The sequence below is a fragment of the Triticum urartu genome, chromosome 5A (genome assembly GCF_056163025.1).
Source record: "Triticum urartu cultivar PI428250 chromosome 5A, HENAU_Tu73, whole genome shotgun sequence".
NCBI lineage: Eukaryota > Viridiplantae > Streptophyta > Magnoliopsida > Poales > Poaceae > Triticum > Triticum urartu.
In genome coordinates this window covers 424,839,973-424,858,879 of record NC_141877.1, presented here as the reverse complement: position 1 = coordinate 424,858,879, position 18,907 = coordinate 424,839,973, and the positions used below count along the sequence as shown (strand labels likewise).

Below are 18,907 nucleotides of genomic sequence, written 5' to 3'. Positions count from 1 at the left end.
GCTTGGAGCATCTCCAGCCGCGTCCCCAACAAGGCCCTCCAGGCGATTTTTCGGCCGCCGGCGCCAAAAAATCGGCCCAGTCGCACCCCCAAGGGCCCAATTTTCGCCGGCTCAGGCCGAAATTGACGCCGACGGACCCAACCCGAACTCAGCGCGCTGGCGGCGCCGGGCGAATTGTTTTTGGCACGAAAGAGCTGCGGGCCCTCCTTGCCAGCAACTCGTCTCGCTTCTCGCCGCTTCGTCGTCCTCATCGCCTCGTTTCCCGCGGCGAATCAATGCCAAAGCTGCCGCGCGCTGCCGCGCCGGCCAGCCTCCGCTGTTGATGCCTCACGAGCGGCGCAGTGAAGGCGTGACGACACGCGTCCCCGCGCATGCCACGCGTAGACGGGGCTGCCACGCATGCTCGCGCCGCCTCCGCCTATATAAGCCGACCCCAGCGCGCCGGTGGCACGCACAGAGTCTCCACCGCCGACGCGCCCTATCTCCCCTTCCTCCCTCTCCCCTCGCCGTCCCAGTTCGTAGAAATGGCCGAACGATTCCCAGGCGATGGCGCGGCGGCGAACGGCTTCGGCCGCCGCCACCTTCACGAAAACGAAGCTCGGCTCCTCTATGAGGCCGAGTACCCGGTCCCACCGGACATGCGGGTGCCCGGGGCATGGAGAATCAGCGCCGGCGGGGTCCCGGTGCCACCACCGCCCACCGGGGCAGCGCGTCGTGCGGAGATCGCGCGTATTCGCACCTCTCTGCCGCGGGCGGCGAGGGAGGGGCCGCGCTACGTCCCCGACAGCCTACTCTGGGAGCACTACTTCCGCCGCCGTCACGCCGAGCAGCTCGAGGTCACCAACGGCGTCGTGCCCTCCGGCAGGCTCAACTCCGAGGGGCGGCACCGATGGTGGGGCATGCCCGGCCGCACGCTGGAGGCCGTCCTCGAGTACATCGAGGGCGGCAACACGCCGAGGCTGGAGTACCCCTCCCCGCCGTCCTTCTCTCGCCGCCGTGGGAGCTCGTGGACGCCGAGGCGCATGGACCCCGGGGCGTCCTCCTCCTCGTCCGGTCGGTCGACCGGCTCTCCCTGCCTCCGCCCCGTCAAGCCGGAGCCCCAGGAGCCACAGGACACGCCTGTCAGCCGGCGCACCCGCAGCTCCGTTATCCGCATCGCCGACTCCACCCCCGCTTCCGGGCGCCTCGTCCTCGTCGCGCCCAAGCCGGAGCCCAGTCTCCCCCCGGAGTACGAGGTGATAGCCCGGCGCGGCTTCTCCGACGTGGACGCCCTACGGTGGGCGCGCGACGACTACCTCCGGACGGAGATGACCCGGCAGACCCGGGGCCTGGAGGAGATCGCCGCCCGCAAGCGTGGGCGCGAGGACGAGCACGGCGTCGTGATCCTCGACAGCGACGACGGCGAGGACTCCGCCGGACCGTCCAACCCGCCACGCCAACCGGGGGAGGGTTGCAGCAGGGACGACAGCCACGACGGAGGCGACGGCGACGACGACGGCGGCGGCGGCGACTACACGCGGTTCTACAGCCTCCTCAGCATGTAGAACTGCAAGGGCGGCGGCCGGCGAGGAGCGGCGAGGCGAGCGAGACGGCAGCGGGCCTAGTAGTATTTTTTTTGTAAAATACTTTAAATATGTATGAGCGGGCGTGTTTGTGCCGTGTTTGGTCGAATTTGGTTTGAAGTCGCCGAAATATGCATGAACTCGCCGTGCTTGCGCCGTTCAAAAATATCCCGTGGGCGTCGCGACTGGATGGCATCACGCCCCCAGGGCGCGTTTTGCGCCGGTGCGCCTCAGGGGCGATTTTTAGCGCCTTCTGGGAAGTCAACGGCTGGGGATGCTCTTAGTATAAGTTCATGTGCGTATGTGACAGAGGCAGACTGATTGACTGACTGTTGGTCCAAATGAGGCACTTACTTGTACGTACCCACGCGATAGCTAGAGGAGACATATGCTTCATTTCCCTCCACACATCCCTGCTCTGCAATTTCCAACAGGTACGGTAGACATTAATTAGCCGTCGTTCTCGAGCCGAGCTGGCTTGTTTCTTCCAGAAAGATTCTCGAACGAGCTTGTTTTGGCTTGTTGCCATGACTTTCATTTAGCACGTTAGTTTTACAAAGATCTCGAGTTCTCACTAGCAGATCGCTGCTGCGGAAAACTCCAGTTGCAGGAACAGTGCGCACGCCCACCGTAGAAAGCTGACTTTCAACGGCCAGCCACGGCAAAATCTGGAGGGAGACCGACCTAGACCACCAGTGTGGTCACCGACTTTGACCCCGCACCGTCCACACGCGGCTCCATCGCACGTCGCTGCACTCTGGAAGGCCGGAGATGCCATGGATTGTTTCAGTTAACCGTACGTAGCAGAAGCGGCCACGCGTGCACGTTTGGTTAGCTTGACCGTGCCACGTCTACTGATCAGCTAAGTTGCGATCGACATGTATACAGATCGGGAGAATTCCATGCCTGGCGCCAAGTAATTCTGGTAGTCGTACCATTACACAATCAGCTGAGTGTGAGCTTGGAGAGAGAGAGAGAGAGAGAGAGAGAGAGAGAGAGAGAGAGAGAGAGAGAGATGTTTGGCTGGTCAATGAAATGAACTGGCTGGCGTACCACCACAAACTCATGGATTCACGTACGTACCAAAAAGGCTAAAGTACTACCACAACCACAATCCTTTGTCACGGCCGGTTATGGGAGCTGTGACGCTTCTCCGGGTGGCCACGGCCACGGCAGTCCTCCTCGCTCTCGTGCTCCTCGTCGGAGCTTCCAGTGTCACAGCGCAGGGGGGTGGTGTGGCTCCTCCTCGGCGGCGGCGGCAGGTGGTGGACGTGGGTGTGATCTTGGACAGGTCGACATGGGTGGGGAACATCAGCTGGACATGCATCGAGCTGGCTCTCGAGGACTTCTACGCCGACGCTAGATACGCCGGCTACCGCACCAGGCTGAAGCTCCACCTCCGGGACACCGGACTCGGCGCCGTCGAGGCTGCCTCCGCAGGTACGTGCCCGCTGCACAGCCTCCCCGAGTCCCCGTTCCACTGCTCCACGAGCAGTACTCGCTTCTTTTTTTTTTGAGACATACGAGCAGTACTCGCTAGGATAGGATGACGGGCACATGGGCCGAATGATCTTCTGACAATATATGGGCCTTAATTTTTTGGGTGGGCCGATCATTGGCCTTGAGCAGCTAATAAGATCAGCCTAGTTTGCCCCATGACCCCTAAAAAAAAGCGGGGGTGGCGCGGTTGCCCTGCCCTGTTCTACCTTTTTTCGCTTCCCATGTCGCCGGCGGCCGGCGCCGCCCTCCCAGGCGCGCCCTCGGCTTGTTTCAACACCGTCGCGCCGCCCTCCGAGGTATAGATAGAAGGTACACCCTGCTTCTCCGCCCCCAGCTCGTCGAGCCAAGTAATTTCGGAAGCCCTCGATTTGGAACTGAAGTAGGAGTATGTGAGTTGAAAAGCTAGAGGTACTCTCAAAAGTTGTTATTTAAGTCTGTTTATTATTCGAGGGAAAATATGTTTTTATTTATTGTGCTTTCTGTTATGGTATAAAAGTATAAAACCGACCTCGTGTATACCGAACCTTTTATACTTCACATTTTACACCAATTTAATCATATGCCAGTGAATAGAGCCACCGAAAAGCTTAGGTACTGCTATGTGCTGTACCTATGCATGTTTTCCTTGCATGTGTTTGATAGTGACCCTTAATTTGCTGTAAAATATACTGTATGTTTTAAAGTAGTATCATTGCAGGTATTGATCTACTGAAAAATGTCCGCGTGCAAGCCATCGTTGGGCCGCAGACGTCAGCTCAGGCTAAATTTCTTGCGGAGCTTGGGGAAAAATCATCGGTTCCAATCATTTCATTCTCTGCAAATTGCCCGACGCCATCTGGACAAACTCCATACTTCATCCGGACGGCATGGAACGACTCCTCTCAAGCGGAGGCTATTGCCGCACTTGTTCAGAAACACAGTTGGAGGGAAGTCATCCCTGTATTTGAGGATGACGATTCCAATACCAGGTTCATTCCTGATCTTGTTGACGCTCTCAGACAAGTCGACACTCATGTTTCATACAGGTGCAAGATCCATCCTTCAGCCACAGAGGATGATATAAAGAGTGCTATCTCCAGCTTAAAAGGCAATTGGACAAGTGTATTTGTTGTGCGTATGTCTCATACTTTAGCCCGTAACTTTTTCAAGCTTGCTAAAGATGAAGGGATGATGGACCGGGGCTTTGTCTGGATTACTGCATATGGCTTGACAGATATCTTTGATGTGGTTGGTTCGCCAGCACTTGATGTGATGCGAGGAGTTCTTGGGGTGAAACCTTATGTTCAAGATACAGTGGAACTTCATAAACTTAGTCAGAGATGGCGCAAGAAATACCAGTTGGAAAATCCTGGAATTTCAGTAAGTATTCCCGCAGTGTATGGTATCTATGCTTATGATACCATATGGGCATTAGCATTAGCAGCAGAGAAGGCTGGATATGTGAATTCAGACTTTGGGCCATCTGTAACAAACAATGGGTCCACTGACTTTGACAGAATAGATACTTCAAAGGCTGCTGAAAAATTGCGAGGCTCACTCTTGGACATCAAGTTCATGGGTATGAGCGGGAACTTCAATATTGCAGACATGCAGTTAGTATCAGTCAATTACACGATAATCAACATTATTGGTCAGGAGAGAATAGTAGTCGGTTATTGGACTCCAGGATCTGGCATCTCTGGCAGTCTAAATGTGAAGGCCGATCTTGGCACCATTGTATGGCCAGGAGATAATGAAAATGTGCCTAGAGGTTGGCTATTGCCAATGAATAAAACTCTCCAAATAGGCATACCTGTCAAACCTGGGTTTGACGAATTTGTAAAATTTGAAAATGGTAAACCCAAAGGGTTCTGCATAGATGTGTTTGAGGCAGTAATTAATGCATTATCCTACGATGTACCCCGTCACTATAAGCCGTTTGCAGACGAGAAAGGAAATAGTAAAGGAACTTATGACGATCTTGTCTACAGTGTTTATCGTAAGGTATGCATGGACTTCTTTTTGTTCCATTTTTCTCCTTTTTATGATCTCTCCTACCCCAGAGGTATATTTGGAGCTAAAACTGGCAAAAATGAAATAAATTCGTGAGATTATCAAAATGTCCTATCCACAATACGATTTCATTGTTTTTTTCTCAAATATAAGGTATACAAAGAGTAGAGTGTAATGATCTAATTGACCATTGGTCATTAGTATAGAGACGCGTAAAATCATATATCTGCACTCGTTCATGAAGGTTTTCTTTATTGTTGCTTCTTTAACCCGTGCACAAACAAGGAAAAAAACAGTCTACTTGACAAATTGTACAGTTCCTTTCTTTTTCCTGATTGTATTACATTTTTTGTACAATTTACCATTCATGAGAATTTTCGAGATTTAGTCAGACTCTTCTTCTAGATGATTTTGATTAATTGCTTGCATTTTGTCTTATCTGCATTATTTTAATGGTGTATCAATATGAATACGCCCAGTTGAGGGTTGTCTCCCAGTTCTTATTTTAATTAACAGTTATAAGTACTTTGCATATGTTGTACTCTTCTAAAGCCTGTAAGGTTAAAAGGGGAATTGTAGACTTTTAAAGCCATCGGAAGTTTCTCAACTCACTTTATATGTGTTGCTGGCAGGAATATGATGTGGTGGTAGGTGATATAACAATCTTGGCCAACCGTTCTCTATATGTGGATTTTACTCTTCCTTACACAGAGTCAGGGGTGCGCATGCTGGTTCCAGTCTGGGACCAGAGGCAGAAGACTGCATGGACATTCCTAGATCCTTTGACAGCTGACCTATGGTTAGGAACTGGGGCCTTCTTTGTCTTCACAGGTTTTGTAGTCTGGTGTATTGAGCATAGAACAAATAAAGATTTCAGAGGGCCCCCAGGCAGTCAAATTGGATCGGTCTTCTACTTCTCCTTCTCAACACTCGTGTTTGCTCATAGGGAGAGGATACTGAACAACTTATCAAGAATTGCAGTAGTTGTTTGGCTTTTCGTGGTGCTGATATTGCAGCAGAGTTATACTGCAAGTTTAAGCTCAATTCTCACAGTGGAACAACTTCAGCCAACAGTCACCGATTTAGAAGAAGTTATCAGGAACGGGAGCTATGTCGGCTACCTCAATGATTCTTTCTTGCCTGTTCTTTTGAAAAGGTTGAAAATTGATGAATCAAAGATGATTGCCTTCGACTCTCCTGAGCAATACAATGAAGCCTTAACATCTGGAAGAGTTGCAGTCATTATTGATGAGATACCATACCTTAAGGTGTTCCTTAAACAGTATTGCCACAACTACACTATGGTTGGACCAACCTACAAGCTCGATGGATTTGGTTATGTGAGTACCAGTTTCCTGTTTTTGTATAGTAGCACATTTTCCGCTTTCTGAATCCTAGATGCTGAATCAATTTCTGCTGCTACTTTGCTGTAGGATCATGCTAGTAGCTCAAATTTGTATATATTTATAGGCCATCAGACTATCTCCAGAAGAAACGTTATTAGAGTGAACTGTTGGTTAAAATTATAGTTTTAGCCAATCTTTGAATTGTACTTTAAAATTCCTGATTTGTCACATGTGAACAAGCTAATGAAGGACGAACTTAAGATTAGATATTTTCATTGTCAAGAACCTAAAAATGCTTGATCATGTTCTGTGGAAAGTGGTGCCATATTATTTGTTTTCAATTGGGAAATAGAATGCTTGCTTGCTTCTTGAAGTGTTGAATGACATGATAAATCTACTTAATAAGGTCTTCATTTTGTTTGCTTTAACTTTCTGTTTGTATTACACTAAGCTGTATCAAGTATATCGAGTTTAATTTCAGTTAGATCATTAGCCATTCTGAGAGCGAGCATTATGATCAATCACCTTACCAAGGGCTTGCGTGAATGACCAATATAACTGCCTTGCTTTATTTTGGGCTGGTGGAAATTGATAATTTAATAACTGGCTCAGCACTATGCCTGGCATGTATACCACCAGTGAAGCCTGTTCTGATCCTCATTGTGTGCTAACTCTGCAGGCATTCCCTCGAGGCTCTCCACTCACACCTGATATTTCGAGGGGAATACTGAAATTCGCATCAGATGACAGAATGGTTAATATGCAGAAAGAATTGTATGGCGCTACGTCATGCCTTGACAAAGATGACTCCCAAACTTCAAGCAGCCTTACATTGCACAGTTTTCAGGGGTTGTTCATCATCACTGGAACATCTTCAGTGCTGGCATTAATCATGCACGCTGTCATAACCATTTATAACAACCGACATGAATTCAGCAGTGACGGCAGTCAGAGTTCATGGCCCAGATGGCCTGCCGTTCTCTCTAAGCTCTTCCATGAGGGCGATAATCCATCTAATACTCCAGTTAAAGACGAGCCCGCAATAGAAAATGTTGGTGGTGCAATGGAGAGCCCACTAAACATAACTAATCACATTATTGAGCACCTCACAGACATGGATACAGGAAGCCCACCAGAAGGAGAAGGAACACCAGGCAGGGAACTTTCAGTTCAGGACACGGAACCACTGTCATTTGCATACATGCATTCTGAGAGGGGGCATAATGGAGCAGCTTCTTTGTCTCGTAATGGGAGCTCTATCCGGAGGAGACAGATAAGCATGGAATGACACACGTGGTGAGCGTGTAATTACTGATAACTGTAATTTAGGCATTCATTTAGCTCTCTCTGTGTTTACAGTTTCTCTCTTTTGGAACACATAGCTCGATGTGCATTGCCACATTGGAAATTAATGGTAGCTGTGAGGAGCAACCGGTTCAGATGCTTGTGGTTTCGATAAAAAGGAAATTATTAGCCTGCATATTGGTTTTCCAGGAGCTGTTCGTCTTGTAAGGTGCCACCTGATGCTATTTTCCAGGAGCTGTTACATACTAATATATGGAACGCAAAATATGTACTCCACATGCAAAGTATACATAAATATGCAACATGTACTGTTTTTACTTGTTTGCTCCTGAACTTTTTCTAGCATTCTGGCATTCTCGCTGCTTGCTTTTCTTGAAGTAAAATCGAACAACTTTCTTGAACTTGTTCTAGCATTCTCGAGATCGAAGCCTTTTACTTCTCGCCGGATATCACCGTGCGCCATCAGCAGAACAACTTCAAGATGACCTTGTATACAGCCCCACAAATTACTCTTGCTTAACATGTGTTGCCGAGTACATTTGCATCATTGTGTTGATTTCAAAAATTAAAAATCCAAGAAATATTACATAGTATAGGCCTATCTCGCTTTGCAATGTGTTATACAAGATTTGCTCTAAGGTCCTAGCTAATAGACTGAGGGAGATTCTGGACGAGATCATTTTGGAGGAGCAAAGCGCGTTTGTGCCGGTCAGATTGATCATGGACAACGTAATCACATCATACGAATGCATTCACTCAATGAAGCGGAAGAAAGGAAAGACATGGTGGTGTGCTGTGAAGGTGGATATGATGAAAGCATACAATTGCGTGGAATGGGCCTATTTGCAGGGGATCATGCAGAGACTGGGCTTTGCAGAGGAGTGGGTCTCGTTGATCATGCAATGTGTATCCTCTGTTAGTTTTCAGGTGAAGGTGAATGGCGAGTTATTACCGTCATTTCGACGGTCCTGCAGAATCCTTTAAGGAGATCCTATCTCCCCATATTTATTCCTGCTTTGTGGTGAAGGACTTTCGTGCTTGTTAAAGAATTACGATGCAGGTTGGGTTGATCGAGGAATTTGTGTAGGAGCGAGGGCACCATGGATCTCGCATCTGCTTTTTGCGGATGATTGCCTTATCTTCATAAAATCTGATGGAAGAAGTGCTTCTCGGCTTAATAATGAAATATTGGAGGCAGCTATGGGTCAGGACATGAATAAGCAAAAGAGCTCAGTATTCTTCAGTCCAACGGCTGCGGGCAAGAAATGTGTTGCAGATCTTTAGAGAAGCCTTCTCTGGAAAATATCTTGGCCTTCCGACGGCTGCGGGCAAGATTACAGAGCAACTTTTTGTACACATAGTGGAGCAGTCACGTTCGAGGGTGCAAGGATGCTGTGAGAAAATGATGGCACGTGCAGCAGAAGAGGTACTTTTGAAGTCCATTATTCAGGCCTTACTGACCTACTCTATGAGTTGTTTTAAACTCACTAAGGGGTTATGCAAGAAAATAACGACAATTATTTCAAAATACTGGTGGGCTGAATCTTTGGATAAAAGAGGTATACATTGGCAATCTTGAGAGAAATTGTTGGTGTCAAAATTCAGAGGTGGCATGGGGTTTCGGGACCTTGAGCTTTTTAATGATTGCATGCTAGCGAAACAAGCATGGCAACTACTGGATAACCCGGAGAGCCTTTGTGCTCGGGAGTTGAAGGGTAGGTACTACCCTAACTGTGACTTCCTTGCTGCGGACTGCTGGAATAACGCCTCACGAACATGGAAAGCTATCATACAAGGGAGAGAGGTGCTGACGGCATGTTTCATCAAAAGGATTGGAGATGGGCGTACTATAGAGATTTGGCATGATCGGTGGATATCAGGAACAACATCTATGAAGCCAGTGTGTCGCTTAAGTGATGCACCAGTTCAATTGGTGTATGATTTGCTGGAGGAAGGAATTTGTAAAAGATCGTGAATGTCGCCTAGAGGGGGGGGTGAATAGGTGTTTTAAAATAATTACGGTTTAGGCTTGAACAAATGCGGAATAAACCTAGCGGTTAATTTGTCAAGCACACAACCTAAAATAATTAGGCTCACCTATGTGCACCAACAACTTATGCTAAACAAGATAAGCAACTATGAGATAGCAAGATATATGACTAAGAACAATATGATTATCACAAAGTAAGGTGCATAAGTAAAGGGCTCGGGTAAGAGATAACCGAGGCACGCGGAGATGACGATGTATCCTGAAGTTCACACCCTTGCGGATGCTAATCTCCGTTTGGAGCGGTGTGGAGGCACAATGCTCCCCAAGAAGCCACTAGGACCACCGTAATCTCCTCACGCCCTCGCACAATGCAAGATGTCGTGATTCCACTAAGGGACCCTTGAGGGCGGTCACCGAACCCATACAAATGGCAACCCTTGTGGGCGGTCACCGAACCCGTACACTTTGGCAACCTTGGGAGCGGTCACCGAAACCATCAAATTGCTCGGGGCGATCTCCACAACCTAATTGGAGACCCAGACGCTTGCCCGGAGCTTTACACCACAATGATTGAGCTCCGAACACCACCAACCGTCTAGGGCGCCCAAGCACCCAAGAGGAACAAGCTCAAGGGTACCAAGCACCCAAGAGTAATAAGCTTCTCAACTTGTAACTTCCACGTATCACATGGAGAACTCAAACCGATGCACCAAATGCAATGGCAAGGGCACACGGAGTGCCCAAGTCCTTCTCTCCCAAATCCCACCAAAGCAACTAATGCTAGGGAAGAAAATGAGAGGAAGAACAAGAAGGAGTACACCAAGAACTCCAAGATCTAGTTCCAAGGGGTTCCCCTCACATAGAGGAGAAAGTGATTGGTGGAAAAGTGGATCTAGATCTCCTCTCTCTTTTCCCTCAAAAACTAGCAAGAATCCATGGAGGGATTGAGAGTTAGCAAGCTCGAAGAAGGTCAACAATGAGGGAAGAACGCAAGCTCAAGGGATAAAGTTCATTGGGGAAGAAGACCCCCTTTTATAGGAGGGAAAAAATCCAACCGTTATGCTGACAATCCGCACAGAGCGGTACTACCGCTAGGGCAACAGAAGCCCAATGAAACAACACTGCAAAGGGGTAACAGGGCGGTACTACTGCAGGAACGGTACTACCGCATGCCCTTGCGGTACTACCACACGACCACGGATGAAAAGAAAAACTGCCGCGCCTACAACCGCTGGTGCTAGCTACGAGAAAAAGTCGGCACGGTACTACTGCTCACAGGGAGCGGTACTACCGCGTAAGGGCGGATGTAAAAAATTACATCCGCGCCTACTACCGCATGCAACAGCGCCAGGACACGAGGCAGCGGTACTACCGCTCACCAGGAGCGCTACTACCGCGTAGGGCGCGAAAGTAAAAAATTACTTTCGCGCCTACTTCCGTGCGCGTCAGCGTTCTGGGCTAGAGGCAGCGGTACTACCGCTCACTAGGAGCGGTACTACCGCTGGCCCCTGCGGTACTACCGCTCCCTTAAGTAGTACTACCGCACGCCACGGAGGCTTTAGCACTTGGATGCCTTCAAAACGCAGCTAAAGACAATAGATGGATCCAATAAAACCAGAACTGTCATAACTTCTGCAAATGAGCTCTGAATTGAGCAAACTCAAGCTTGTTGGATACAAGACGACGAGTAGCATCAAAACAGCGAAACCTCCAACAGAGAAGAATGGGCATAACCTCCAACATCGAAAACATCATAGAAGATGTAAGTGAACTCCGTTTTCGATGAACTCGAGCTTGTCATCAAGATGACCATAAGCTCCAAAACTCACAAAGAGAACCAAACAAGAACCAAGAAAGATGATGCAAGGATGCAATGGTTTGATCTCTCTACGAATGATACGATCAAGCTACTCATCGAGATCCCCCCTTGATAGTACGGCAATCGATCCTATAACCCGGTCTCCCAACTACCACCATGAGACCGAAAAAATAGAAAACCTATCAAGGGCAAATCTTTGCCTTGCACATGGTCCACTTGAGCTAGATGATGACAATCTTGACTCCCTCAAGTTGGACCACCTTTCTTGATTGCGTTGGCTCGATGAAGACTAGTTGATTGCTCCCCCATACTCCACTATGGGTGAGCCACTCTTCCACACATCTTCACAAATCCATTGTTACCACAATGGACGGCAAGCTTCAAGCATTTGATCTCTTCATGATGCTCCACTTGAACTTGCACACCGCAACCTAACCCCACAAAGAACTCTCACGAAGACCATGGGTTAGTACACAAAGCGTAATTGATAATGCTTACCATACCATCGGATCACTTGATCCCTCTCGGTACATCTTCTATGCTTTGTGAGTTGATCAACTTGATTCACTCTTTGACTTAGTCTTGATCAACCTCTCACAAGACCAATCTTTAGGTAATTCCTTGAATAGCACCTTGGTCGACACAAACTCTCCTTGAAACCAACACATGTACTTCAAGAAAAGCCTATGGACAAAACCTTAAAATATAACTCAAGGCAACCATTAGTCCATAGAGATTGTCATCAATTACCAAAACCAAACATGGGGGCACCGCATGTTCTTTCAACTGGGAAATGGAACAAGGATCTGGTGTAACAACTATTTATCCCGTCGGATGCTGAAGCAATAATGAGTTTGCCTAGGCCTCGGGCTGCCATGGGAGATTTCTGGGCATGGGAGCGGGAAACATCAGGGATATTTTCAGTCCGGTCTGCCTACCGATAGGTGATGGAAAGAAGGTGCCAAGCAGGGTCTGTACTGAACAGCTCGTCAGGAGGAGAGGACATCTGGAAGGCGTTGTGGAAGCTCGGAGTGCAGCCAAAAATTTGGGTCTTGTGGTGGCGCGTGCTTAAGAACATGTTGTCTAATGGGAGCTCCGGCGGAGACATGTTATGGAAACATCATTCCGTCTGATGTGTGGACAGGAGGATGACACATTATTTCATGTGCTCACTCAGTGTGATCATGCAAATATTTTTTGAGATGCAACATATGATTTCTTTGGCATTGAGATGTGCTACCTCTTGAGCACTGCGTTGGATTCCCCCGAAGAGGAAGGGATGATGCAGCAAAGTAGCGTAAGTATTTCCCTCAGTTTTTGAGAACCAAGGTATCAATCCAGTAGGAGGCTACGCTCGAGTCCCTCGTACCTACACAAAAACAATAGCTCAATGCAACCAACGCGCTTAGGGGTTGTCAATCCCTTCACGGTCACTTACGAAAGTGAGATCTGATAGAGATGATAAATAATATTTTTGGTATTTTTGGTATAAAGATGCAAAGTAAATAAAGTAAAAGCAAAGCAATAATAAAGTGATGGAGATTGATATGATGAGAAAGAGACCCGGGGGCCATAGGTTTCACTAGTGGCTTCTCTCAAGAGCATAAGTATTCTACGGTGGGTGAACAAATTACTGTTGAGAAATTGATAGAATTGAGCATAGTTATGAGAATATCTAGGTATGATCATGTATATAGGCATCACGTCCGAGACAAGTAGACCGAAACGATTCTGCATCTACTACTATTACTCCACTCATCGACCGCTATCCAGCATGCATCTAGAGTATTAAGTTAAAAACAGAGTAACGCCTTAAGCAAGATGACATGATGTAGAGGGACAATTTCATGCAATATGATAAAAAACCCATCTTGTTATCCTCGATGGCAACAATACAATACGTGCCTTGTTGCCCCTTCTGTCACTGGCAAAGGACACCGCAAGATTGAACCCAAAGCTAAGCACTTATCTCATGGCAAGAACAACCAATCTAGTAGGCCAAACCAAACTGATAATTCGAAGAGACTTGCAAAGATAACCAATCATACATAAAAGAATTCAGAGAAGATTCAAATATTATTCATAGATAGACTTGATCATAAACCCACAATTCATCGGTCTCAACAAACACACCGCAAAAAGAAGATTACATCGAATAGATCTCCACAAGAGAGGGGGAGAACATTGTATTGAGATCCAAAAAGAGAGAAGAAGCCATCTAGCTACTAGCTATGGACCCGTAGGTCTGAAGTAAACTACTCACACTTCATCGGAGGGGCTTGATGATGATGTAGAAGCCCTCTGTGATCGATGCCCCCTCCGGCGGAGCTCCGGAACAGGCCCCAAGATGGGATCTCGTGGATACAAAAAGTTGCGGCGGTGAAATTAGGTTTTTGGCTCCGTCCCCGATCGTTTGGGGTACGTGGATATATATAGGAGGAAGAAGTACGTCGGTGGAGCTTCGAGGGGCCCATGAGGCAGGGGGCACGCCCTAGGGGGGGCGCCCCCTACCCTCGTGACCACCTCGTGGCTTCCTTGACGGAGGGTCCAAGTCTCCTGGATCTTATCTGATGAGAAAATCACGTTTCCGAAGGTTTTATTCCGTTTGGACTCCGTTTGACATTCCTTTTCTTCGAAACCCTAAAAAACGCAAAAAAACAACAATTCTGGGCTGGGCCTCCGGTTAATAGGTTAGTCCCAAAATAGTATAAAAGTGGAAAATAAAGCCCAATAATGTCTAAAATAGTAGATAATATAGCATGGAGCAATCAAAAATTATAGATACGTTGGAGACGTATCAAGCATCCCCAAGCTTAATTCCTGCTCGTCCTCGAGTAGGTAAATGATAAAAACAGAATTTTTGATGCGGAGTGCTACTTGGCATAATTTTAATGTAATTCTTCTTAATTGTGGTATGAATATTCAGATCCGAAAGATTCAAGACAAAAGTTCATATTGACATAAAAATGATAATACTTCAAGCATACTAACTAAGCAATTATGTCTTCTCAAAATAACATGGCCAAAGAAAGTTTGATGACCCACAAGTATAGGGGATCTATCGTAGTCCTTTCTATAAGTAAGAGTGTCGAACCCAACGAGGAGCAGAAGGAAATGATAAGCGGTTTTTCAGCAAGGTATTCTCTGCAAGTAATGAAATAAGTGGTAACAGATAGTTTTGTGATAAGATAGATTGTAACGAGCAACAAGTAACAAAAGTAAATAAAGTGCAGCAAGGTGGCCCAATCCTTTTGTAGCAAAGGACAAGCCGGAACAAACTCTTATAATAAGAAAAGCGCTCCCGAGGACACATGGAAATATCGTCAAGCTAGTTTTCATCACGTTCATATGATTTGCGTTCGATACTTTGATAATTTGATATATGGGTGGACCGGTGCTTGGGTGCTGTTCTTACTTGAACAAGCATCCCACTTATGATTAACCTCTATTGCAAGCATCCGCAACTACAAGAAAAGTATTAAGGTAAACCTAACCATAGCATGAAACATATGGATCCAAATCAGCCCCTTACGAAGCAACGCATAAACTAGGGTTTAAGCTTCTGTCACTCTAGCAACCCATCATCTACTTATTACTTCCCAATGCCTTCCTCTAGGCCCAAATAATGGTGAAGTGTTATGTAGTCGACGTTCACATAACACCACTAGAGGCTAGACAACATACGTCTTACCAAAATATCAAACGAATACCAAATTCACATGACTACTCATAGCAAGACTTCTCCCTTGTCCTCAGGAACGAACGTAATTACTCACAAAGCATATTCATGTTCATAATTAGAGGGGTAATAATATGCATATAGGATCTGAACATATGATCTTCCATCAAATAAACCAACTAGCATCAACTACAAGGAGTAATCAACACTACTAGCAACCTACTAGCACCAATCCCGGACTTTGAGACAAGAATTGGATACAAGAGATGAACTAGGGTTTGGAGATGAGATGGTGTTGGTGAAGATGTTGATGGCGAGTTCCCCTCTCCCGATGAGAGGAGCGTTGGTGATGACGATGGTGATGATTTCCCCCTCCTGGAGGGAAGTATCCCCGGCAGAACAGCTCCGCTGGAGCTCTAGATTGGATCCGCCAAGGTTCCGCCTCGTGGCGGCGGAGTCTCGTCCCGAAAAGTTCCTTCCTATTTTTTTCTCATCGAAAGACCTCATATAGGAGAAGATGGACGTCGGAGAGCCACCAGGGGGCCCACGAGGTAGGGGGAGCGCCCTCATGAGCAGGGTGTGGGCCCCCTGGCCTTCATCTTTGGCGAGGATTTTTCTTTATTTATTTTAAGATGTTCCGTGGAGTTTCAGGACTTTTGGAGTTGCGCAGAATAGGTCTCTAATATTTGCTCCTTTTCCAGCCCAGAATTCCAACTGCCGGCATTCTCCCTCCTTATGTAAACCTTGTAAAATAAGAGAGAATAGCCATAAGTATTGTGACATAAAGTGAAATAACAGCCCATAATGCAATAAATATCAATATAAAAGCATGATGCAAAATGGACGTATCAACTCCCCCAAGCATAGACCTCGCCTGTCCTCAAGCGAAAAGCCGATAACAATAAATATGTCCTCATGTTTAGAGGTAGAGGCATCGATAAAATAAAATAAAATACGGACATGAAGGCATCATGATTATTCTCATAACAATAACATATATAGATTTTGTCATATGATTACTTATATTCAAGTGATGATCTATTCACAATGCAAAAGTATAAATCATAAACCTTATTGGGCTCCGACAAACTATAATCTCAGTCATTGAAGCAATTGCAATTTATCATAACATCGGAAAGAGTCTATGTCAGAGCTAAAAAGCAAGTCCACATACTCAACTATCATTTAGTCCTCCATAATTGCTAACACTCACGCAATACTTGTGGTTACGGAGTTTTAATCAGACACAGAGAAAGATAGGGGCTTATAGTTTTGCCCCACAACCTTTTACCTCAAGGGTAATGTCAACAATAATGGTTCATGCTCCCCTACATCCAATTAGATATATATATATATATATATATATATCATGTTCTTTCCAACATGCTGAGCTTGCCAAAGGATAAAATGAAAAAGAAAAGGTGAAGATGTTGGAAATATGCCCTAGAGGCAATAATAAAAGCATTATTATTATATTTCCTTGTTCATGATAATTGTCTTTATTCATGCTATAATTGTGTTATCCGGAAATCGTAATACATGTGTGAATAACAGACACCAACATGTCCCTAGTAAGCCTCTAGTTGACTAGCTCGTTGATCAACATATAGCCATGGTTTCCTGACTATGGACATTGGATGTCATTGATAACGAGATCACATCATTAGGAGAATGATGTGATGGACAAGACCCAATCCTAAACATAGCTTAAAGATCGTATAGTTCGTTTGCTAGAGTTTTTCCAATGTCAAGTATCCTTTCCTTAGACCATGAGATCGTGTAACTCCCGGATACCGTAGGAGTGCTTTGGGTATACCAAACGTCACAACGTAACTGGGTGACTATAAAGGTAGACTACGGGTATCTCTGAAAGTATCTGTTGGGTTGACACGGATCAAGACTGGGATTTGTCACTCCGTATGACGGAGAGGTATCACTGGGCCCACTCGGTAATGCATCATCAAAATGAGCTCAAACTGACCAAGTGTCTGGTCACGGGATCATGCATTGCGGTACGAGTAAAGTGACTTGCCGGTAACGAGATTGAACAAGGTATTGGGATACCGACGATCGAATCTCGGGCAAGTAACATACCGATTGACAAAGGGAATTGTATACGGGGTTGCTTGAATCCTCGACATCGTGGTTCATCCGATGAGATCATCGAGGAGCATGTGGGAGCGAACATGGGTATCAAGATCCCGCTGTTGGTTATTGACCGGAGAGTCGTCTCGGTCATGTCTGCATGTCTCCCGAACCCGTAGGGTCTACACACTTAAGGTTCGGTGACGCTAGGGTTGTAGGGATATGTATATGCAGTAACCCGAATGTTGTTCGGAGTCCCGGATGAGATCTCGGACGTCACGAGGAGTTCCGGAATGGTCCGGAGGTAAAGAATTATATATAGGAAGTGCTATTTCAGCCATCGGGACAAGTTTCAGAGTTATCGGTATTGTACCGGGACCACCGGAAGGGTCCACCTGCCCCGGGGGGCCACATGGGCTGTAGGGGGTGCACCTTGGCCTACATGGGCCAAGGGCACCAGCCCCAAGAGGCCCATGCGCCTAGGGTTCACAAAAGGGAAGAGTCCCACTAGTGGAAGGCACCTCCTAGGTGCCTTGGGGGGGAGGGAAACCTCCCTTGGCCGCCGCCCCCCTAGGAGATTGGATCTCCTAGGGCCGGCGCCCCCCCCCTTGGCCCTCCTATATATAGTGGGGGAAGGAGGGATTTTCATCCACGCCTTTGGTTGCCTCCTTCTCCCTCTCCAACACCTCCTCCTCCTCCATAGTGCTTGGCGAAGCCCTGACGGAGTACTGCAGCTCCATCACCACCACGCCGTCGTGCTGCTGCTGGAGCCATCTTCCTCAACCTCTCCTTCCCTCTTGCTGGATCAAGAAGAAGGAGACGTTACGCTGACCGTACGTGTGTTGAACGCGGAGGTGCCGTCCGTTCGGTGCTAGGATCTCCGGTGATTTGGATCACGTCGTGTTCAACTACCTCATCCCCGTTCTTTGAACGCTTCCGCTCGTGATCTACAAAGGTATGTAGATGCATCCGATCACTCGTTGCTAGATGAACTCATAGATGGATCTTGGTGAAACCGTAGGAAATTTTTTGTTTTCTACAACGTTCCCCAACAGTGGCATCATGAGCTAGGTTTATGCGTAGTTCTTCTTGCGCGAGTAGAACACAATTTGTTGTGGGCGTTGATGTTGTCAACTTTCTTGCCGCTACTAGTCTTATCTTGCTTCAACGGTATTGTGGGATGAAGTGGCCCGGACCAACCTTACACGTACGCTTACGTGAGACCGGTTCCACCGACTAACATGCACAAGTTGCATAAGGTGGCTGGCGGGTGTCTGTCTCCCCTACTTTAGTTGGAGCGGATTCGATGAAAAGGGTCCTTATGAAGGGTAAATAGAAGTTGACAAATCACGTTGTGTCTTTCACGTAGGTAAGAAAACGTTCTTCCTAGAACCCTACTTCAGCCACGTAAAACTTGCAACAACAATTAGAGGACGTCTAACTTGTTTTTGTAGCAAGTGCTTTGTGATATGATATGGCCAAAGTTGTGATGAATGATGAATGATCTATATGTGATGTACGAGATGTTCATGCTATTGTAATAGGAATCACGACTTGCATGTCGATGAGTATGACAACCGGCAGGAGCCATAGGAGTTGTCTTTATTTTTGTATGACCTGCGTGTCATT

General features: G+C 46.9%; 1 protein-coding gene across 1 annotated transcript; it reads left to right on the top strand.

The window, feature by feature from the left end:
* Window positions 1–2,537: 2,537 nt before the first annotated feature.
* Window positions 2,538–8,029, top strand: LOC125543472 (glutamate receptor 2.9). Its single transcript, XM_048706838.2, has 4 exons — window positions 2,538–3,002; window positions 3,760–5,045; window positions 5,687–6,394; window positions 7,080–8,029. Exons 1-4 carry the CDS (start codon window positions 2,696–2,698, stop codon window positions 7,686–7,688), a joined length of 2,910 nt encoding a protein of 969 aa, XP_048562795.2. The 5' UTR covers window positions 2,538–2,695; the 3' UTR covers window positions 7,689–8,029.
* The last annotated feature ends 10,878 nt before the right edge of the window (window positions 8,030–18,907 follow it).